At 37.2% G+C, this 25,037-nt stretch overlaps 1 protein-coding gene across 2 annotated transcripts; it reads right to left on the reverse strand.

Moving 5' to 3' along the window:
• Positions 1–1,000: 1,000 nt before the first annotated feature.
• Positions 1,001–24,519, reverse strand: LOC149779455 (partner of bursicon-like). 2 transcript variants are annotated; one of them, XM_089940134.1, is made up of 4 exons: positions 24,393–24,519; positions 10,054–10,239; positions 4,774–5,057; positions 1,001–1,286 (listed from the first exon to the last, which is right to left on the reverse strand). In XM_089940134.1, the coding sequence occupies exons 3-4, from the start codon at positions 5,053–5,055 to the stop codon at positions 1,134–1,136; spliced, it is 435 nt and encodes a 144-aa protein (XP_089796260.1). In that variant the 5' UTR covers positions 5,056–5,057; positions 10,054–10,239; positions 24,393–24,519; the 3' UTR covers positions 1,001–1,133. The 2 variants fall into 2 exon arrangements, with proteins under 2 accessions (XP_089796260.1, XP_089796259.1); XM_089940133.1 differs by lacking the exon at positions 24,393–24,519 and having other exon boundaries at positions 10,054–10,527.
• Positions 24,520–25,037: the final 518 nt, after the last annotated feature.

The raw sequence follows: 25,037 nt of genomic DNA on the forward strand, positions 1-25,037 counted from the left end.
GATTGTCACACAGTGGAAAGTTCAGTACTGAGAAACAAATGTAGAGAATATATAGTATAACTAATTGTGTCCTGGGTCCGTCCAGAGGGGAATTTGTTTAACAAACCAACTGGACACATCCATTTCACTAGGGTGCTTAGTTTTTCTAACAATATCAACATGTAATTTTGTCTGAAAACGTGTCACCTGTCATGTGACCGGCGTAGAATTGGGTGGGTTCCATTGAGCCATCTTTGTTGTACCTAACCCATTCTTACAATGGTCTTTCCATCGGTTAATTTACAAACAGAAGGCAAACGGAAAATACACCATGTCCTTCGAGTTACAAAATATTTATAACATAATGAAAATGGTTTACTGTTATATGATGCTTTGTGAAACACCTTCACAAGTGGTCAAGACTCGAAATGGCACACATAAACACCAGCACAGATCTTAATATGTCCTGCTTTGGGGAAAGACATCAGACATTACCTGAGAGCCGATATTTCCGTTAAACGATTAAATTAATTACCATAACTAAAAGACAGAAAATATTTCAATTTCAAAATTGTTCAGTTTGGATAGGAGTGGTGAGCAATCGAAGTTCGACGACAAGGAAGAAGATTTGCAAATATACAGCCTTTCTTTTACACCTGTCTTTTTAAATTTCTTTTGGAAAATGTATCAGTCGTTATCACGCGATCATCATTCATGTATTTCCTGTAATATTGACTGATATTTAGTTAAATATGTATCCAAAACATAAATGGTATACATTCCTTCAAGTCATTGTTTCTTTGGGAAAGCAATTAGGAAAAGTGAAACATATTAATATTTCCGACTAAAAATAATAATAGTAAAAAATGAACGAAGCACCAAGGCCGTAAGAACAACTTTAGTAAATACCAGTGACAAACTTTAAAGCACTATAAATATAAAATGCCTGTGACAATGAATTATTTTTAAAACTCTAATCGAATATAAGCTATCAGATAAACCATACACAACGAGACGAAACTGTGATATTGTTATTTATTCCAACAACTTTACGATGTGTGGCCTTGTTTAGCTTTGAGTTAGAAGCTTGTTAGCCCGCGAAAGGGTCGATTTCACTGGTCAACGTGATGTTTAAGGGCCAATCTGTCGATAGGTCAGTTGACAGTACAGTCCTTACACAGGCAGTTGATTGGCTGGGTAACAGAGCGGGTGATGGCGATCCCGGGAATCTCTGAATCACCATGGTAACAATGGCTCAAATGCACATCCCTCACTACAGTGTCTCCTTCCCGACAACAAGAGCAAACCTGTAATAATAATAATAATAATATAAAAATAGACGCCTTGGATAAAAAAATACATGGAGAGTTATATCGTTAGGTTTTTGATAATACGAGAACTTATTTTTTTAAACTAGGCTTGAATCGAGTTCATGGAGACAAGATAGTTAACTGATGAAGACTATATAATCGGAATGTCTCAGTTGTAACTATTTTGATCTCAAGACTCGTTCTGCAGTCTCTTGATGTTGTGGCAACAAGGTTTTTATATACGCATTACTGTTTAATTGTTATATCACCTAGCCGTGAGATGAAATCGTAAACTTATTTCAGTTGCGTACTAACGGGGGGAGGGAGATGTCTTGGGTCTCCAAACACCCCTTAGGAGATCATCGTCCCTGGCGCCATTTACCCTTAGTACGTCATTGACTTATTTTGTAATAATAAATGTATTTTTTTTAATGCTTTCAATCTAACGGACGCCTGTACCTATCTCGACTTTCGTCTATGACACATAAATACTAATCGTTTTTCGAAATTTTAATCCTCCAGAAAATCAAATTTTACTGCATATTTAACTCTGACAAGAAAAATTGCTACAATAATGGATGGAAAGCATTATTTTGGAATTTGAAATTGAAGACTTGTGAAGGCGAAATTCAGTCAGTTAGCACGAAAATTTATCAGTTATCCTTGATTGTCATACAGATTTTTGTGACAGATGATCTTCCGTTAGATCGCCATTTTTATAATAATTTTATGAACATGGACAAAATTTAGAATATCTTGAGACGAAGACAAAATTTAGAATATCCTGAGATAAGTGTTTCCCACTGTCAAGGACTCCTTTTTCCATCTTGCTGAGGGCTAACAATATGCCAGGCTTTAATACTAATATATTTTTAATCTCTGTTAAGCTTGTCTCCCATAAATTTAATATAAAGATTTGATTAAAGTTATTTTCCAGATAAGGGACATATTTTTCGTCATCCAACAACCCAGCTCGTTTTTTTTATAGGTTTTTTCTTCTTCTTCTTTTAATTTTTTCACATAATTTAACTGTAGCATATCGTCTAGGTTTAAAGAGAAATCAATTCTTAAAAATCAGAAGGAAAAAGTAGACCAAATTATTTCAGTGTCTGTGCATATTTTTTTTTGTTCCTTCTCTGTCCAAATATCATTTGATTTTAATACATTACAATATAGCCCAGAGAATAATACAAAACCCTTATGTGTTTCGATGGTAGACCTAACCAAAAAACTGTGCAGAGCCATCCAACAGCAAAAAGGTATATATATATATATATATATATATATATATATATATATATATATATATATATATATATATATATTTTTTTTTTTTTTCTGTCAATCACCATGATTTTGTTTCAGTGACAAGAAAACCCAGAGTTTATAAAGTGCAAGGCCATTTAGCAGGCGGGACTCTAAACCTCGAGAACTCATTTAACGAACATGTGATCTGCCTCCACATATTTATCCAAGGGAGCCATATTTAGCTCAATTAGTCCAGCGTCGGACTCGTAATCCAAGGTCGGCAGCAGGAATATGTTATGAGAAAAGCATTATCTCCCATTTCCTCGCCACGATGTAACCAATAATAACCAAAAATGGCATTTCCCCACCCCTCTCCCCCCAAAAAACGCCTACCACCTGCTGTCACTCAAACGTTGTTAATTAAGAAGTCCAATAGACATCTGTCCACTAGAAAGCTGGTTGTTATTCATTACTTGATATTGTTAATGATGCCCCTCTGGCTATAATTTTACTGATGTTTTGATAACTAGGTCAATTTAGCTACAACAAAATTAGAACAGTCAAAATTTCAATGGCTTTCACTAAATTTTTGTGAACATTTCAACGCAAATGAAATCACTCTTCAATATAGTGGCAAAATGTTCCGAAGACCATATTTGAATGTGAATACATTGCAATGTTTATTAGTGGGCGTGGTTATCTCTCATTGAAATTGAAACAGTAATACTGGAGGGCCAGAATTACTGTAATGAAGACTACATGTGGTAGGGGCCTGTATTAATGTAATGAAGACTAAATGTGGTAGTGACCTGTATTAATGTAATGTAGACTAAATGTGGTAGTGACCTGTATTAATGTAATGAAGACTACATGTGGTAGGAGCCTTTATTACTGTAACGATGAATATATGTGTTTGAGGTCTGTATTACAGTAATGAAGACTAGATGTGGTTGTGATCTATATTACTGTAACGAAGACTACATGTGGTAGGGGTCTTTATTACTGTAATGAAGACTATATGTGTTTTGGGCCTGTATTACTGTAATGAAGACTACATACGGTAAGGGCCAGTATTACAGTAATGAAGACTACACGTGGTTGGGGTCTGTATTACTGTAATGAAGACGACATTTGGTTACCATCTGTATTACTGTAATGAAGACTACATGTGGTTCGGGCCTGTATTACTATAATAAAGACTACATGTGGTTGGGACCTGTATTACTGTAATGAAGACTACATGTTGTGCTCGGGGCCTGTATTACTATGATGAAGACTACATGTGGTAGGGGCCAGTATTACTGTAGGGAAGACTACATGTGCTTCGGGCCTGTATTACTGTAATAAGACTACATGTGGTTACCATCTGTATTACTGTAATGACGACTACATGTGGTTACGACCTGTATTAAGCAATGAAGACTACATGTGGCTGGAACCTATATTACTGTGATGAAGACTACATGTGGTACGGGCCAGTAATACTATAAGGAAGACTACAAGTGCTTCCGGCCTGTATTACTGTAATGAAGACTACACGTGGTTGGGGCCTGTATTACTGTAATTAAGACTACATGTGGTTGGGGCCTGTATTACTGTAATTAAGACTACACGTGGTTGGGGCCTGTATTACTGTAATGAAGACTACACGTGGTTGGGGCCTGTATTACTGTAATTAAGACTACACGTGGTTGGGGCCTGTATTACTGTAATGAAGACTACACGTGGTTGGGGCCTGTATTACTGTAATTAAGACTACATGTGGCAGGGGCCTGTATTACATTAATGAAGACTACTTGTGTTTGGGACCTGTATTATTGTAATGAAGACTACACGTGATAGGAGCCTATATATATATCTATAATGAAGACTACATGTGGTAGGAGCCAGTATTACTTGAATGAGGACTGCATGTGGTAGGAGCCTGTATTACTGTAATGGAGACTATATTTAGTTGGAGCATCATATTACCGTAGTGAGAACTGCATGTGGTAGGAGCCAGTATTACTGTAATAAAAATTACAGGTAACAAAATTGAGGGCAACAAGGCAAACGCTTAAGAGGACGAGAAATAATAGGCACAAATTACTGCAAGAAAACTGGATACCATCGACATGAGTCTCTGCATATTTCTGAATATATTAGACTGAGGGACTTAAAATGCAAGAGACTCTAAGGCTGCTGTAACAAGTTTGAGTTTACTTTAAAAAAAATTTAGAATCGATAAAAGTCCTACCCTTTTCAGGCCGTCAAAATGGGAAACGCTGGGAGTAACATTCGATTCACATGTCCCTTCACATTTGGTTGTCTGTATTTTTTCTGAACAAGTAACATGATATGTATTTCCGGTTTGTTCCGTAATCACTTCCTCTGAGGTGACCTCCATTTCCATTGTCTCCGTCTTACACGTACTGGCATTTTTGATTCCAGGAAGATCGGGGAGTAAACAAAAGCAGACGCCAAACAAAATTGTCGAAGTCACAGCCACAATATAGATCTTTGGGTCAGCTATCAACATTTCTGAAAATACAAATCTATTTCAGCATATCTCGCTTAGAAATGAACGTGGTGAATCATCAGTGTTAGAATAATTTTACTATTATATTTTAGATGAAGGACTCCTTTGGTATATTACTTTTCTAAAAGTCAACAGGGTTCCCAATGAAGCATGCATCTTATAATTATCAAATAACCTTTACGAATATTAGCCCTCAAAAAAAATTTTGTGATGCGACAGCGATGGCGTTTTACGATCTTAAACATACAACCTAAATTTCATTTGACTTGCAATTATGTACTATATACGTAGCTACGCGTGTACATGTATACATAACTACAGAGGTTATTATATAAAACATACATACATACATACATACATACATACATACATACATGCATAAACGGACGATTAGTGAGCACGTGTGTGTGTGTGTGACTTAGATTTTAAACGTAGCTTTAACAATTATTCAGTCATATCGCTATGATGTCTGCAGTGTGGTAGTTGATAGTGATGTCTAGCACTGGGGCATCATGCCTCAGACATGTAGCATCATTGGATACTTGGATGATTAAATTGATCAGCGATACATTTAGCATCACGTCCCTCCCAGTCATATTATGCTGACACTAGGCCGACTAGTACAAATACTAACCACTTAATGCTGACCGCCAAGCGAGGCAGCTGCTAGTACCATTTTGATAATTTTTTGGTATGAGTCGGCCGGGGTTTGTACCCACGACCTCACGCAAACGAGGAGGACGCCACCCGAGCGGTCAACACGGACAGTTAGACATATAGGTTGATGGATGGTTGGGTGGGAGTTAAAAATTCTCCTTCAGAGCAGAAAGCATATACATACGTATATTTTATCTGTGAACGTCTGTATTGACGTATCCATGTACACGAGGAGTTACGTATTTAGTACGTACGCTTGTAAGCATGTTAAGGCGATACAAACGCATATGTGCGAGAATGCATCGATCAATCTTTGGATTTTGTCCGTCTGTATTTCTACTTAACTCCTAAAATATCTGGATAGCTAGTTAGCGTCTAAGGAACTAGAGCTGAGGAGTACATATTCTTGAATTTGCTTAATACCGTGAAAGGTTTCACGTACACTCTTGAATTTCATAATGCGTCTTGTGCTCTTGAATTGCATAATGCTTCGAAAGGTTTCATAATGTCTCGAAAGGTTTCATGTACACTCTTGAACTGCGTAACGCATTGACAGATATCATTTATACTTGAATAGCGTAATACCCTGACAGGTTTCATGTACACTCTTGAATTTCTTAATGCATCATGTACGCTTAATTGCATAATGCCTCGAAAGGTTTCATGTACAATCTTGAATTGCGTAATGCCTTGACAGGTTTCATGTATAATCTTGAATTGCTTAATGCCTTGAAGGTTTCATGTACACTTTTGAATTGCTTAATACCTTGACAGGTTTCATGCCTACTGTTGCATTTTGTAATGTCTTGACAGGATTCAGGTACATTCTTGAATTGCATAATGCCTCGAAAGGTTTCAAGTAGAATCTTGAATTGCATAATGCATTGACAGATATCATGCATACCTGAACTGCGTAATGCCTTGACAGGTTTCATGTATACTCTTGAATTGCTTAATTCCTTGACATATTTCAAGTATATTCTTGAATTGCTTAATGCCTTAACAAGTTTCAAGTATACACTTGAATTTCTTAATGCCATGACAGGTGTCATGTACACTCTTGAATTGCTTAATGCCTTGACAGATTTCATGTACACTCTTGAATTGCTTAATGCCTTGACAGGTTTAATGTCTACTCCTGCATTTCACAATGCCTTGACATGTTTCAGGTACATTCTTGAATTGCTTAATACACTGACAGGTTTCATGCCTACTCTTGCATTTTGTAATGCCTGGAGAGGTTTTAGGTACATTCTTGAATTGTTTAATGCCTTGACAGGTTTCATGTACACCCTTGAATTGCTTAATGCCTTGACATGTGTCATGAACATTTTTGAATTGCTTAATGCCATGACAGGTGTCATGTATACTTTTGAACTGCTTAATGCCTTGACAGGTGTCATGTACACTCATGAATTGCTTAATGACTTGACAAGTTTCATGTATGCTCTTTAATGCTTAATTCCTTGAGAGGTTTCATGTACACTCTTGAATTCCTTAATGCCTTGACAAATTTCATGTATGCTCTTGAGATGCTTAATGCCTTGACAGTTGTCATGTACATTCTGAATTTCTTAATGCCTTGACAGGTGTCATGTACACTCTTGAATTGCTTAATGCCTTGACAGGTCTCATGAATGCTCTTGAAATGCTTAATGCCTTGACAGGTTTCATGTATAGTCTTGAATTGCTTAATGTCTTCACGGGTTTCATGTATAATCTTGAATTGCCTAATGCCTTGACATGTTTCATGTACACTCTTGAATTGCTTAATACATTGAGAGGTTTCATTCATATTCTTGCATTTCGTAATGCATTGACAGGTTTCAGGTACATTCTTAAATTGCTTAATGCCTTGGCAGGTATCATGTACACTCTTCAGCTGCGTAACGTAATGCCTTGAAGGGTGTCATGCACATTCTTGCAATGCTTAATGCCTTGACAGGTTTCATGTATGCTCTTGAAATGATTAATGCCTTGTCAGGTTTCATGTAAACTATTGAATTGCTAATGCCTTCACAGGTGTCATGTACACACTTGAATTGCTAAATGCCTTGACAGGTGTCATACGCACTTTTGAATTGCTTAATGCCATGACAGGTGTCATGTACACGTTTGAACTGCTTAAAGTCATGACATGTTTCATGTATGCTGTTGAAATGCTTAATGCCTTGACAGGTTTCATGTACACTCTTGAACTGAATAATGCCTTGACATGTATGATGTATACACTTGAATTGCTTAATGCCTTGACAGGTTACATGTATAATCTTGAACTGCTTAATAACTTGACAGGTTTCTTGTATAGTCTTGAATTTATTAATACCTTGAGAGGTTTCAAGTATACTCTTGAATTTCTTAATGCCTTGACAGGTGTCATGTACACTCTTGAACTGCGTAATGCATTGACAGTTTTCATGTACACTCTTGAATCGCTTAATGCCTTGACAGGTGTCATGTACACTCTTGAACTGCGTAATGCCTTGACATGTTTCAAGCACACTCTTGAATTTCTTAATGCCATGACAGGTGTAATGTACACTCTCGAATTGCTCAGTGCCTTGACAGGTTTCATTTACACTCTTGAATTGCTTAATGCATCGACAGGTTTCATGTTCACTCTTGAATTGCTAAATGTCTTGACAGGTTTCAAGTATACTATTGAATTGCTTAATGCCTTGACAGGTTTCACGTATATTCTTGAATTTCTTGATGGTGACAGGTGTCATGTACACTCTTGAATTACTTAATGCCTTGACAGATTTCATGTACACTCTTGAACTGCTTAATGCATAGACAGGTTTCATGTATCCTCTTGAATTGCTTAATGTCTTGACAGGTTTTATGTATACTCTTGAATTTCTTAATGCCATGACAGGTGTCATATACGTTCTTGAATTGCTTAATGCATTGAAAGTTTTCATGTACACTCTTGAATTGCCTAATGCCTTGACAGGATTCGTGTACACTCCAGAATTTCTTAAAGCCTTGACATGTTTTCTGTACATTCTTAAATTGTTTAATGCCTTGACAGGTTTCGTGGAGCAGACTTGTGGCAAACTTCCGACCAAAAAACTTTCACTGAAAAGTCAATCCTTTTCCTTCTCAAGAAAAATGAAATCTTGAATTGAGAATGCTAAATACGTTCCCCTAGGACGCGATTTATTGAATACGTTGATTTGTTCCTGTGATGAAACTTTCCTCCGCAAATCAGAAATAATTGCATAGCAACCACATGCCTATGTTCTGTACCTACGAATACTCTTGTCATCAGTGATTAGTCTTGTCTTGATTTATCAACTGGCAGATAATAAAATCAGACCTTGCGAGAGTAGCTACTAGTACCAAAGATTTTTATCCTAGTAATCAAAAACCCTTTGATACATCATAAATATATACTTATTGTTTCATATCTTTTTTAAACAAGATCAGTATTATTTATACGAAAATGCTTATACAAGACCTTAAATAAGACATGATTTCGTTTATCCAGATAGTCGTTTGTTTAAGCAAGATAGTATCTTGTTTAAGAAAGTATCGCCTTATTTAAATAAGACATGATTTCGTTTATCAAGATAGTCGTTTGTTTAAGCAAGATAGTATCTTGTTTAAGAAAGTATCGTCTTATTTAAATAAGATATGAACAAACAAAAACTCTAGCCACTTCAGTTTTCCCTCAGGTATAATTGAACATTTCCAAGGTTGAATAATTCTATGTGGAAATTAGCTAGACGTGCCTTGACATAGTAACCATGTTCAAAGGTATATGGGTGTGACCAGGTTAGGCAAAGTTGGATTTTGGCAATTATTTTCGCCTTAAAAAATATATCCCCACACATGCCACTGGGATTTTATGAATAATAAGATAGTAACAAGATACAACGACGAAATCAAAACCAACAGAACGTATTGGTACAAATTACTCAAGAAAATAATTAAGAAAACCATCACAATCCACGTATATAATTATCATTATAGTCGAACCATGAACATTAATTAATGCAAATGGTCCGATTATCATAGTTTAAACGATGTGTATGGATTATGGCACAAAATTGGTTAATGTACAATTATAATTTTTTTTTGGCTCAATGCATTAGCAGAAAAATAAAATAATTCTTTTTCTGAGAACATATTTTGAAGCTATCCAAGATGTTGCACAAAAATCAAGAATCAATAAAATTCATACATTAACTAGTTCTATGTCATAGGCATTGTGCAGACAATTCATCATAAACACATTTCATTTGTGTAGAAACTTCAGATGTAAAGAACTCAAATAATATATATTTTTTAAAAGCTATATAAAACTTTAAAGTCAAATAATTTAAATTTACTTACTTGCGTATTAGATTTTCCACATCTCAAACGCCTTGATAATTCTGAAGTCCGTGTGTTCTGAAGTTAGGAGCGTGTACTTAATGCGCCGCACTTCTTTCCTAACTGTCAAGCTTCCCTTGCTCACGTCAACTTTATAGTGCTCAGCCGTATCGATTAGCTGTTTAAGGCTGTATGAGGAACCAGGAACTTGAGAAAAACATCACAGATAAAGAATCATTTACATGTCAGTTATAAAACGGCAGTCCTAGAATTAAATCTAAGGTCACGTGTACTTGCGTCGCACAAGGTACAATTACAGGAAAGGTTTATGTGGTGTAGTTAGCTAGCTGCAGAGAGTATATTTCACAAAAATTGATAACGGCGCAATTCAAAAGTTTCCCAACGTTTTGAGCTAAACAAACTCTTCGTCTGTGTTAAAATCAGCACATATCCACAAAACAACACGTAATACAAAACTACGACAAACTCTGGACTCCTATAAAACATTACGAGTTCTGCAAACATAATTGACAAGCATGTTTTTGTGTTATTTGGACCTGATTCTAAGTTGGGAACAAACGAAGGAAACAAAGCCTGGCGAGTGATCAACGCCATCCTCAGGATTTGGTAAAGAAATTTTTATCCCGGTAGAGTTATGCAAGGAGGTTCTGACGGAAAGATTAAAGATGTTAAGAGGAAGTTTTGAACGAAAAATGCTAAGATAATTGCGTATCGGGATAATAATAATAATAATAATAATATTATTATTATTATTATTATTACCGACAGTACAATAAAAATGCAATTACTTTAGTAAATATTAGAGCAAAATTTGGGTCGAGTGAAAAACTGACCACTGGCGCAGATTTCGATAGACTGCAAAGAGAAGGTTCGATTTTCGTTGCGAATGTGGCTTTTATGTTAACGCATTCGTGTATATATATATATATATATATATATATATATATATATATATATATATATATATATATATATATATATATATTTGAAACGGAAACCTTATAAGTACATGTTTGTTATTTTGTTAAACATGGGGTCGTTATGATAAAATGGAGTACCTGCTAGTGACGGGTGGTCAGTGAATTATGAAATTGTAGTTCCAAAGTTGTATAGACTTAGTCTAGTCCATGAAACTCCTTCGATAGGTCATTTAGGGAATAGTAACACGTATCACAAGATCTTGAATCACTCTTACTGGCCAAAAATTAAAAATATTGTTGTAAATGCTGTAGATCTTGCAACATTTGTCAAATAGTAGGAAAACCCAATCAAACGATACCTAAGGCTCATCTGCAACCTATTTCTGGATCTGACGAACCATTTAGCAGAATAATGGTAGATCGTGTCGGTCCCTTACCTATGACCTAGTCAGGCAACCAGTACTTGTTGACCATAATGGGTGCGTCTACAAGATTCCCAGAGGCAATTCCTTGAGTAATATCAAAACTAAACAATAGCAAAAGCTTTGATAAAGCTTTTTACACAATTTGACCTTCCCACATCTGTCCAATCTGATTTAGGGTCAAATTGAATTTCAAGAATTTTCAAACAAGTTTTGCTTGAATTAGGCCTCCAGCAATTCAAGTCAAAAGTGCAAATAAGGTAGCCATAGCTACGATGGAGAGTAGTTTTCAGTCTGGTGGTAGAGTTCTGTCTCTCTGTCTGCCATTTCCTCAAAATTTTATTCAAATTAGGCATTATAGTCCTTATAAAATTATGAAGAAAATGAGTTAAATTACAATATTAGTACTCCTGGAATGTAAATGTATTAAAGGAGTACCAGTATGATGATAGAGATAGCCAAGTTAATCATGCAATCAATTTTAGTTATACCTGTCCCACACAGTGAGGATTTAAGACTTGGTTAGCAAGCAACTGCAGAGGCTGGCCGGAACGCTAAAACTCTCGCATTATTGGCACTGTTGTGTCATTTCACTTAAAACCGCCGGTGATAACTTTGGCTGACTGACCATGACTACTGTTGTTTTGTTAGCATCGTGTTCTTTGGGTTCCTTGCGTATAGGCGCCGCCTACACATCTTATGTTGTGCAAGTTTGTGTAAGAATGTCTTGCTAATATCGTTAAAGTCGGCATCCTCATGCTTTGTTAGTTGCAGTTGTTGTGTTGTGCTAACACTGCTGACGTCAGTGGAAGTGCTTGGCATCGTTATCGACTTTACATTGACGTTTGTGGGTAGTACCATGTCGCCGGCTGCAACAAAAATTTTGTTTGCAAACCTCTTAAGTACCAATGTTATGATCCATGTTGCCTGCAATCGTGTACAGGCCACAATCCAGGACTCTTAAGTGCCAATGCGATGATCCATGTCGGCTGTAATCGTGTAGAGGCCACAATCCAGGACTCTTAAGTGCCAGTGCGATGATCCATGTGGGCTGCAATCGTGTAGAGGCCACAATCCAGGACTCTTAAGTGCCAGTGTGATGGTCCATGTCGCCTGCAATTGTATACAGGCCACAATCCAGGATTCTTAAGTGCCAATGCGATGATCCATGTCGGCTGCAATCGTGAAGAGGCCACAATCCAGGATTCTTAAGTGCCAATGCGATGATCCATGTCGGCTGCAATCGTTTAGGGGCCACAATCCAGGACTAATAAACCTTGTTCCTGTCACTATGTAGCACGTCTTGGTAATTTGGTATCGACGTCTGGTGGTAACTATTTTGGCGCGTCAATGCCCAGAATTACTCCTACTATTGCGGTCTCTGTTGAAATTTGCGCGCCAAGGATTGTCCGTATACCCGAACGCAAAATTATATACGTTCTATGCAAGCCAATGTAAAGCCTTCAACTTGTAAGCATAAAATACAGAGATTCATTCATTACACACCGTTTTGTGCGATATAGTCACTGTGCTTATTTTCGTTAGTTGTTTGTTCTGTTATCAAATATTGACTGGTGTCTTATGTATGTAGCCAAAATAGCTGCCATAGGTATATATCGAGACTAGGAAGCTGTTTTACTGATCTTTTGCCACCAGTCTGAGTTCTTGTTCGCATCAAAGCTCATTACAAAAGCGTCTGCAGGCAGTCGACATGACAAATGCATTCCTTCCTGTTTGGGTATTTGGGCGCAACGCATCTGTTTGAGGATCTTTCTCATCTGGTAGTAAACATGAAGCTGGTAAAAGCTAGGTACATTTGTCTGCCTGCGATGCCACTAAGGTGATCACAAATACTGACGCCACAACAGGTGATCGCGAAGCAGATTGCAAAGTGCTACAGTGGTTCCTAAAAAGCATCTGGTCGGTTACTCCCTGGTTAATGCCAAACCAAAAGCCCACAGCCTCCTTCAATTCGGTTCAAAATAGCATATATTTATCAAGTGTGTCGATACATTTTATTTGGAACAATCACCCTCTTGCACAAAACGTCTGAATTCAACAATAGTTATCGAGTGCTTGCTCGCTCCATATCACTGTAGGTATAGACACGGCCTACGCCATTCTTAGCGCGGAAATTGAACCGAAATGTTTGTCTCAATATCATCGCGAGCTGTTAGGCTTAACTGCACTTTCGCAGCTACAGCATCAACCGAATGTACTGCATCTCGGGCGCGACTGCTACTATTATTAAAATGTGGACTTAGCGAAACGTTTCGTCAATAACCATTCCGTCGGGGTGTGTATGGCTTCTATCACTTGTTATACTAACGGGAAAATATAGAAATGGATCAGATTGGCAAAATACCTCTTTCTGCAGCACCACAGAAATCCGTCAGAAAAACAAATAGTCGCTGCACCTACATACAGAAGGCATGGAATCTGTGAAACTTGGCGAGTGTGTTGGCTGTCGTGTTGAAGACCATTTTATTTCAAGAACCGCCGTTTTGCCAGTACAGCCACGGCGACATATCTCAGGTTAGAAGGGCGTCTCCTTAGAGGAGCTACACCCACCTCACTCTCAATGGAATTTTTGTATCACATTGTTAATTGAGGAATTATAATGTCCACATATCTGATAATCCTCGAGCTTCCAGATGATTGTCTACAAATGATTAGCGTGGCTGAAAAATCACAAAGGGTAGAGTCAGAACAGCGGAGAGATTTATACGAGAAGAACAGTATACGCCGTTAATGGTGCTGTCACCACACTGATGGCTGAATTTCCGGGTACCAGTGTGACGGAGATTGGACTCTTGTCAACAAACATTACTGCTCCCTTGAGATGACAGCTTTAATCTGTGGCCTGATTTCTGCGGACTGGAATTTCATCGGTCGGTTAATATCAATGACAGCTAAAAAGCACGATGAATTCAATGTCGTAGCCGCCAAAAAAGTTCAACACAATCGCAGATTACATATACAAGGCGCTACGCAACAACATATGTTACCGAGGACCAGTTAGAACTTTTTCTACAAGAACTCGACTAATGTACAGCTATGAAAAATTACATATAGGATTCATCGTTCAAAGCCTATACTTCGGTAGTAATTGGCAAAGTGACAAGTGGCAAAAAATGAGCTCAAAGATCGTGAAGCCTTGCATATAAACAGGCCTATTTTATGCACAAGTAATCACGTCCCGCAAGTCTGTTGGTTTTTTAGTGCATTTGAAAGAATGATATAATCCAGTATGGCCTTCATCTGTGCAGTAGAAAGTTTTGAACTACCAATACCATTAACAAAATCGCAGGCCTGCTTTGCTACGTAATTCCAAGGTCGCATGCAAGGAGAGATGTAACGGTCAAAGTTACCAGAAGCACAAAGGCATCAACAAGAAGTATCCGGTGCACATTTTAAGCTGATGATTTTTGTATTTTTTCCAAACAAGTTATTACACATTCGTTTTTGTACGCCCAATAACGGATTAACATACCCCTCTTCAAAACACCGCATTATTCTGCAAAAAACCCCAGATAAAGCATAACATGCTAGACTAAAGAACTGGTTCCAGTGCATCCTCATCATCCTCAATATGCGCCATTGTCCCTATATATACTGTATTATTTGAACATTTAGCAAGAAACTCCACTTTTTAGTACTGGCTATGTACAAAACAACAATCAATCCACTTTTTCTTTGTGCATGCAAACTATTTATTTTCTAGAGCCTGCAGACAGCCGTTTCACTGAATTAGCACTGTATATAAAAAAAGTTTCCTATTTCAAAATCAAAATAATTCTGCTGCAACAAAAGTGTCTCCTACCGATTTGAACCGGCGATAGACGGTGGTATCGCTGACCTAACAACCCTATGTTTTTCCTTTCTGTTGACACTTGGACAACATGCGGACCGCTTAACCGGCTAACCACTGCCCGTTCCCCCCCCCCCCCATCAACTGGCTTCCAACTTGGTAAATACTAGCTTTTTAACCGGTTTATACAAAACACCCTATTTACTATTCATACTGTTAAGGTCAGTAAGTTGTTCTCGGAACCAGCATAGCTGAGATTTAAACTGACAATTAGGTCTGAAATCAAGGAAGGCGATTGAATAAACCATAAAATTCGATCGTATTTCAAGAAATTAAATGTCTGGATTACTTTTAAGACAGTTTCCCTCAGGATTCTCTATTCCTTCATTCCCTGAGAGATAACAATAGTAATTGATTTCATCATCATCATCATCATCATCAATCCCTTAACCCAAGAGGTCGTTGGGGGCACCATAGTTGACTTTATAACCATTTCACTCCATCTTTCCCTGTTCTCTACTGCCCTTTAGGAATCTCCAAATCACATGCCTGTCCACTCCTTAATGCTGCCTTCCCATCTCTTTTTCTGCCTGCCTCTTCTGCACCCTTACACTGTGCCTTGCAAGATTGTTTTTGCCAGTCTAGATCTTGAAACATGACTGTACCACTTCAATCTGCGCTTTTTTACGGTGGTCCAGAGGTCTTCATAGAATCCTTTGGCTCGTTGGATCCTGTTGTAGACTTCTTCGTTGGTTAAATGGTCAATGTATGAGATTCCCCAAAATCTTGCGGTAAGATCTCATTTCGAATGATTGAATCCTCCTTTGTAGACCTGATGTGAGCGTCCATGTTTCCCAAGCAAACAGAAAGATGGATATGATATTCGAGCGCATCAACCTTTTTTGGAACTAAAAGCAATGCTAGTTTCTTTCCATATTGGTCTCAACCTTGTTATTGCTGCTGTTGTCTGGGCAAACATGCAAAGTAATTCTGATTTGGAGCCATCGTCTGTGATAATTGATTCTAAATACTTGAAGCTTGTGACTCTTTCAAGCTTCTGTCCACTGACCTTTATTTATTCACTAATGCCATTGGTGTTGTTTGTCAATAGTCTGGGTTTTTTCGGCTCTAATCTCCATACCGTATGCTGTGGAGGTTGTGTCGTGACGCTCAACCAAGTCAGCCAGTTTTTTTATCTCCTGCTAAACCATCAATATCTTCTGCAAAGCGAAGGTTGGTTATTGTTCTTCCTCCTATGATGACAGTGCCCTTGTGGTCGTGCAAGGCATCCTCCATGATCCTTTCAAGGAAAATGTTGAAGAGTGTAGGTGACATTATACATCCGTGTCTAACTCCAACTGTTGTTCGAAACCAATCTTCTCTGCTTCCATTGATGAGGACAACACTGGTGACTTTATCATAGAGGTGCTCAACAACCTGCATTAGGTCTGAGCTGATGCTGTACATCCTCATAGTTGCCCATAAGGCCGCATGCCATACATTATCAAGGGCCTTTTTGACAACTATAGAGACGTGGTATAGATTCTGCAGATACTATAGGTATTTTTGGCAAAGGAGTCTGAGATTGAAGATTTATTATGTGGTGCTCCTTCCTGCTCAGAAGCCTGTCTGCTCTTCAGCAATAATTTTTCTCTGCTTGAGGCTTTAGTCTGTTGAAACGTATCTTCAGCATGACTCTGCTCGGGTGACTGATAGGACTGATGGTTCTGTAGTTTTTGCATAGCTGTATGTTTCCTTTCTTGGGGTACACGATGATCAAGGATTGAGCCCATGTGGTGAGCTATTCTCCTGTCCTGTCTTATTGCAGATCGTTATAAGGTCTGTAACTATCTCTTCTCCTCCTGCTTGAATGAGCTATGCTGGTATGTTGTCAACGCCGGCTGACTTTCCTTTCTTTAGTGACCTAAGTGCAATTTCTACTTTTTCACGAATAATTGAGTTCTCATCAATTTATTCTGCCTGAGGGCAATTTAGTACTGTTGGGTCTCCTTGGGCCATATGATTGTACAATTCTGACCAGTGTTATGTCCATCGCTTGCGGATCTCCTCATCTTCTGTGAGGCATTTTCCTAATTTGTCTTGGATGGTTTTCCCTTGTTTATGGGTTTTGGGATCTTTCATTAGTTGATTTGCCATTTTGCTGTCATTTTTACTCACACTGTCTTCGATTTTCCAGCATTGTCTTTCTATGCAGGATTACTTTGCCTTTTTCATGCTTTCCTGATCGTGTTGTTTATCTCTCTGTATTTTCTAGCTTCTTCAGTATCTCTTTTTCCCTTTTTCAGTTTCCTTCTTTTTTCGCATAGTTCAAGGACATATGTTGTGACCCAAGGTTTCTTTGTTCGACGATATTTAAAAATGATCTCGCTTGCTCTGCTATTCACAGCTTTGTTGAATGTGGTTGTTAAGGACTCGAGGTTGGTGTCTTGTCTGATTAGGGTTTTCAAAGAAAAAGATTTACCACCTATCATTGCTTGGAAGGCTTCTGCGACTTTTGGATTTTTAAATTATTCTTATTCTTGGTTGGTTAGGCTTATAGATCATTTTCAGGTGAGGCGAAACGTTGTTATTATCAATCATGGTCACTTCCAATATCTGCTTCTGGAAAACGTGTTATGGCGATATTCAGTCCTGTGCAGAATCGTTTTTTAACCAAGATGCAGTCAATCTGGTTGTGATGTTGTTCATCTGGACTGTGCCAGGTCTATGTTCTAGATGCTTTGTGAGGGCCGAACGTGTCTAGCACAAGATTGTTGTAGGCAGCAAACTCCAAGAGCCCGAATCCTTTTTCATTTGTTACTGCATTGCAGAAGGTGGTGTCAGTGTGTCTGTGAATCAATTCCCACCTGTGCATTCCAGTCTCCTTGTACAAAAAGAATGTTCTTCTTGGGTGAGATGTCAATGACATCTTGCAGTTGGTTATAGACATTCTACAGTTCGTTGTCATAATAATTAGATGTGGGTGCATAGGCCTGTATGATAGTGATGTTGAATGGAGTTGCCCTCAGGCGGATGGTAATAAACCTGCTTGAGATTGGATAGCAACCCATGATATTGTTCACAATGCCCTTGTGGACAAGAAATCCAACGCCATGATTGGTTTAATTGATTTAATGAGCTGTTATTGCGTCCCCTGTTGTCCATATGACAATCATTAATGTTTTTCTCTTTCTCCTATTTTTCCTGGAGATATGCTATCGCTGTAGAATTTATTTCCACTTCATAAAGAGCAGCATAAATTCTTTTTATTAATGAAATATTTTCGAGTTCAAGGCTGATATGACATCATTAAATGGTTTGGTATCTGTGAGTACGTGAGTTGCAGATCAGGAAATATTTGCTTTGAGCTGTCTGTGACACACTGTACAGGGGATGCCACTTGGGGTTGATCGATCAATAGAGGACGTGCTAGAATTCTGAGAGTTACGATACTTGCGCTGCTGCTCTGCATCTGCAATTCTCAAATCAAAACTGTAGCTCCAGCATGGACGAGACTGCCTCAGGTAGAGCGATTCTGTGTAAGATCTTCCCAAGCCTCAGGGTAACTGTTTAAATGTTTAATGGATGACGAGGGAATATTTGATGCGCTTCTTTTGACTACCATTTTATCGCTGTCTCATCCTCAGTTTACCCTAGAACATCTTCTTTGGTGGTGGCTCTTCTGACATACTGGCGACTTGACCTGCCTATCTCATCTGTGATTTCATCAGCAGAGTTGGCTGCTTGGAATGCCAGATAATCTGAGAGCCTCAGTATATGGCACCCAGTCCTGTCATCATATCCTCATCAGGCATCCCATGTAATACAGGTGCATCGTCAATGTTTCGCATATGTATAGCAACGGCAGAAACACGATGGTTTTGTAGACCATATGTTTTGTCTGCAAACTGATGCCTCTGTGCTTCCACAAAATTGCTTTAGTAATTCTGGTATTGGTGTGCACGCGACAATGTGTTGCCGAGAATTTGTCCACTATCAGGAAGATTGAAGCATTTACTGGTATGATAAGCGCTATATACCGGTACAGGTATTTGCATCAAGTCTATCTTCTTGATACTTTTTGTGAGACAAAACTGTCATAAGCTGATGAGAAATCGTCAATACTCTATTGCACGTCAGACTCAGGAAACAGTCGTCCGCAAACAGAATATAACGAGCAGTCACTTCCTCTAATTGAGTCTTCGTCTGTAGCCTCCTCCAATAATGAACTTGTCATCATCTGATGTTAAATCCCGTGTCATAGTCACGGAAGGCATTAGTAAGCATGACAGATAACATCATACTGAAGAGGACTGAGGTCTACACACAGCCTTGCTTGACACCATCGGTGATTGTGTATAAATTAGCCAAAGTGATCAGAGATGACTCGTACTTGTGTGAACAATGCAGATACTTTGTTTGTGGCGAAGTGAAATTTGCATCACAAAAGCGCAAAATGACCACTATGGTTAAGAAAGCCTATCACCTTTATTTGGGCTGCAAAATTGGAGATCAGAACAAAAGGTGTCCCCCACATGTATGCTTTAACATTTTGTGCAACAAATCTTTGCCGAGGGTTGAACAGAAGTAGGAAATCTATGCCCTTTTGCAGTGCCAATGAGTTGGAGAGAACCAACATATCATATCAGCAATTGTTATCTCTGCATGACGCCTCCAGTTGGGAAAGGTGTGTCAAAGAAGAAAAAGTGGAATGTTAATATGCAAATATTCACACATTCCATCAGCTTATACACCCGGTACCCCAATGAGAAGGACTGCTGGTCCCTGATGCACCAGAATCATTTTCACTTGAGTAAAACGAGGACGAGGAAGATGATGAAACTTCTAGTTCTGAACCATCAATGCCACATGACCCATATTTTCTCCATCCTCCTCCTCTGAACCACACCTCATAACACAAAGTGAACTGAATGACCTCGTCATGGATTAGGAACTATGCAAGAGAAAGACAGATCTATTGGGCACCATCCTATATCAGTGGAATCTCCTGGCAGATGATGTTAGGTTTTCCATGTTCCCAGACCGTCCAAAGGATCTTGTCCCATTCTTCTTCATGCAAGCTGACATTGTAGCCTGCAACAACATCGATGGTGTGATGGCAGCCCTCAACAACGTTAATATTCCAGATGAGTGGAGAGTGTATATTGATTCAGCGAAGACGAGTTTTAAAACTGTTTTGCTGCATAATGGCAATGTTTTGTCATCAAGACCAGTTGGTTATGCTGTTCATATAAAGGAAACCTATGAAAATATGAAACTACCTTTGAAGTGCATAAACTATGACCAACGTCAGTGGCAATTTGAAGGTTCCTGCTCTCTTGCTTGTTCTGCAGACTGGATACACAAAGTACTGCTGATTTATCTGCGAATGCAAGAGATTCCCACTGCATCAAGATAGACTGCACTAGGACAGTCACTGTAGCCAAGGAGGAAAAGTGTTCAGCATCCACCAGTTGTTGAATCAAAGAAGGTTTTGTTACAACCCTTGCATATCAAGCTGAGTCTGATTAAGAGCTTTGTCAATACCATGGACAAAAACAGGTAGTTTTCAAGTACCTCCGTGGAAAACTTCCATGGTTAAGTGAAACTAAGATAAAGGAAGATGTCTTTGTTGATCCTCAGATTCGTGAACTTCTTCAAGATGATACATTCGACCGTGCACTGCGTGGCAAGGAAAAGACAGCACGAAAATCTTTCCAATATGTGGCAAAAAAAATTCTCGGAAACAACAAGGTAGACAATTACAGGGAGTTGGTGGAAAACATCCTCAAGGCATACAAAAGCCATGGTTGCAACATGTCACTAAAGATATATTTTTTGCACTCTCATCTAGATTTTTCCCCACCGAACTGCGGAGCAGCGAACGACGAGCACGGCGAGCGATTTCACCATTATATTGCAACAGTGGAGAAAAGCTATGAGAACAAATGGAGCCCATCAACGCTTGCAGACTATTGCTGGACAGTGACAAGAGATGCCCCATTTAATGAATACAAGGGACAAGCCAAGAAGCGCCTAGTAGACACTGAACAAGGACTAAACTATGTACTTATCAATACATAATAGTTTTTTGCCTTTTGTTTCATAATAAATTTTATTTATATAACGCTTTTGCTATTTTATAAAGTGTTACATAAACAGGACAGGTGTAGTATTATCATGTAAAGCAACCATAAACACATGAAAACACATAGGTTTAAAATTTATGATAAAAACTCTACTATCTACACAATATACATAGACGTAAATGTAAAAACCTTAAGTATCCTGGAAACAGTAGCCAATCAGTTGTTTTAACTGGCAATTGTCCTATCTGAATTCAGCACACCATGATCCATAATAAATAACACATTTTATCTCTGAAGCAGACGACGTCTGCAAAATTGTGTAATTTATGGCACCTGAACATATAACTGAATCAATGGATTTTATTTAGAAAAATGTCGAAAAATGAATGGAAATAATGGAAGAAAGTTAATGGATCTGGTGTTGCAGAGACCATCTCAGACAATCGTGTGCACTTCTGTTGAGAGTCTTGGGTAAATTTTGTGAAGATTGTTGATTTTTGAAGTCCGTTATATTGCATTCGACGTGAGATAAATACATTTTGCTGACATTCAGGGTGATCATTTGCAGAAGATATAATGTATACGTTTCAATTTTGAACTAGCATGTGATAAAAAGAAACCAGGAAACTGTAATTCTATTGATGTACTCACTCATAAGGTTGCTAAACCTTAGGCAAAAGATACGTTTTGGCAGAAGAGTTTGTGTGTTTACTGCACTGATGTTTTCATCTGGAATCCAGCTGTAGTACATATATTCTTCCAACAATGATCTGCAGTGTACTACCAGCTTTGAGCCTGTTTTTAACATTGCATTAAGTTTTTCCTTTGTGTTATGGTAATACAAGTTCAAAGCATGTAAACAGTAGCTGATGCCAAAATCAAATTGTCTCTTTGCTTAGATGAAACTGTATCACTCGATTGGTTATATATAAAACAGAAGTCCACACTTATGATATGGATACTAATTACATATATAATTTGGATAATAATTGAAAATATAATTTGGATAATAATTACATATATAATTTGGATAATAATTACATATATAATTTGGATAATAATTACAAATATAGTTCGGATAATAATTACATATATAATCTGGATAATAATTACAAACATAGTTTTGATAATAATTACATATATAATATGGATAATAATTACTTATACAATTTGGATAATAATTACAAATATAGTTTGGATAATAATTACACGTATAATGTGGATAATAATTATATATATATAATCTGGATAATAATTACATATATAATCTGGATAATAATTACAAATATAATCTAGATTATAATTACATATATAATTTTGATCATAGTTACATATATAATTTTAATAATAATTACGTATATAATTTCGATAATACTTATAAATATAATTTTGATAATAATTTCAAATATAATATGGATAATAATTAGATATATAATCTGGAAAATAATTACATATATAATTTGGGTAATAATTGAAAGATAAATACGATAGACATATTGTTAAACTTGCTTCACTGTAAACCAAAAAAGAATCTTTAATGACTTTAAAAGAACAATATTCAATTGTTTTCATATATAATTTCTTTTATCGTCGATTAAAATAATGGGCAGGAAGCAGACAAGACAATAGTAAATTCTGTAAAAACGAGTCTTATAAATAAGTTTCATTTCCTAGTAGTCTTTGTTGCTATGACCGGCACCCCATTAACTTTCGGTCAGTTCATTTCTAAACTTAAAACATTTTCATGTTTAGAGACTGTCGCAGCATAAATAATAGTCTTTTAGTAACGAGAAAGTCATTTTTTACTTTACAACCGGTATTTATTTGTCAAAACTGGATTAGACATTACCTTTATTCTTTAAAAAAAAAAGACAATTGGACGGGACATTTACACCCGCTATTTATTTATCAAAACTGGATTCAACATTAATTTTATTCTTTACAAAAAAAGACAATTGGACGGGTCATTTACACCCGCTGTTTATTTATCAAAACTGGATTCAACGTTAATTTTATTCTTTACAAAAAAAGACAATTTGACGGGTCATTTACACCTGCTATTTATGCATCAAAACTGGATTCAACATTAACTATATTCTTTAAAAAGAAAGACAATTGGACTGGTCAGCCAATTCGATTGAAATCTAGATCTACTTGTTAAATTTTTTATGTCCATATGACTGCCAGGGATCAAAGCTATGCATAGTACTTATGTTACATTACGGTATGTAAAATTAGTCATGTTACATTACGGTATGTACAATTAGTCATGTTACATTACCTTATGTACAATTAGTCATGTTACATTACGGTATGTACAATTAGTCATGTTACATTACGGTATGTACAATTAGTCATGTTACATTACGGTATGTACAATTAGTCATGTTACATTACGTTATGTACAATTAGTCATGTTACATTACGGTATGTACAATTAGTCAAACATATTGAATCAGCTGCCACTTAAACTAGCAATTCATCTTCCAGTTAAATAAGCAATCCAATTTTTGTCAGTACTTAAACAAGCTTTGTTTAGTTTCTAAAAGTTCACAAGAAAAATTACAAAGTTGAAAACATTTTGGAAATAGTTTTGACACAACCCTACAAAAGACTGCACACCATAGTGTTCAACTATTCAAACGACAATGACCACTGATATTGTGGAGGAGTAACCTCAACTTTACAACTACATATTTAGAGAGATAATGCAAAACAAAATCTTGATCTTTTGGATATAGTCAATATGTGATGAAGTTTTGAAAACTATAAAACAAATTGCTTGTTCTAGGTGCATTTGTTTATTATTTGTATCCATATGAATTTATAACAATGTAACCTAGATATCCCTGTCAGTTACACTTATCTTCAAGTTATAATTGCTGCTGTGCTCTTTGGAGGTCATATGACCAAAATACATGGTGTGATGACCCATAAGGCCACATAAACTTTAAAGTGCGAATCTTGTAAATCGCATTAAAAAAGGGTACAATTTGCATCACTTTAAACATTTTGCATTATACTTTGGACTAAGATAGTTACACTAAATTAGCAGATCTCCATCAAAGAAGTTACGAACAGCGATGTGTTGACATACCTGTCTGTTATATAATGTCCTGCTATGAACACAACTGTATTGTATTGGATCCTAATACTCAGACTTCACTTACATCTCCGATTCAGCTTCTTAACGGTGGATATTGCAGACTGCATAATGAAAACAAACACATTTTCCTTCCTAGTCCAGACCACACTTGGTTCATTTGATTCGTTCATTGCAAAGGCTTGCTGTTGTAGAAGACAAACATAGCGGTGCAGATCGATACGCTTTCACTTTACTATGCGTTCAAATTACGTACTAAACAGCAGGTGCGTTGAGCCAATTTCCGAACTATTATCTTCAGCAGTATGGCGACAATTAAAATCTACACCACAAATGAAATAAAATCGAAAATAGTACGGAATCGCACAAATATCCATACAATTTATTAAGGGGTTCATGTCATACCTAATTCCCTTCGCTATGTGTGGCCATGTCACACAATCGAAGACACAATTTAAAAAAGTAACTTTTGTAAGCAAATTGTGATAAGGAGACATTTGAACCCTGATATACAGTGATGTTATTTGTACGGCGATTGTTTTTAAGCATAACGATTGCAACTGGTGTTATTTAAGCGCTGTCAGTTCAATTTATTTTCATCAAAAGCTCATCTTAAATATTATCATAACTACTTGAGAA

This window comes from Sinohyriopsis cumingii, chromosome 17, assembly GCF_028554795.1.
Source record: "Sinohyriopsis cumingii isolate HCF-2022 chromosome 17, ASM2855479v2, whole genome shotgun sequence".
In the NCBI taxonomy this organism is placed as follows: Eukaryota; Metazoa; Mollusca; class Bivalvia; order Unionida; family Unionidae; genus Sinohyriopsis; species Sinohyriopsis cumingii.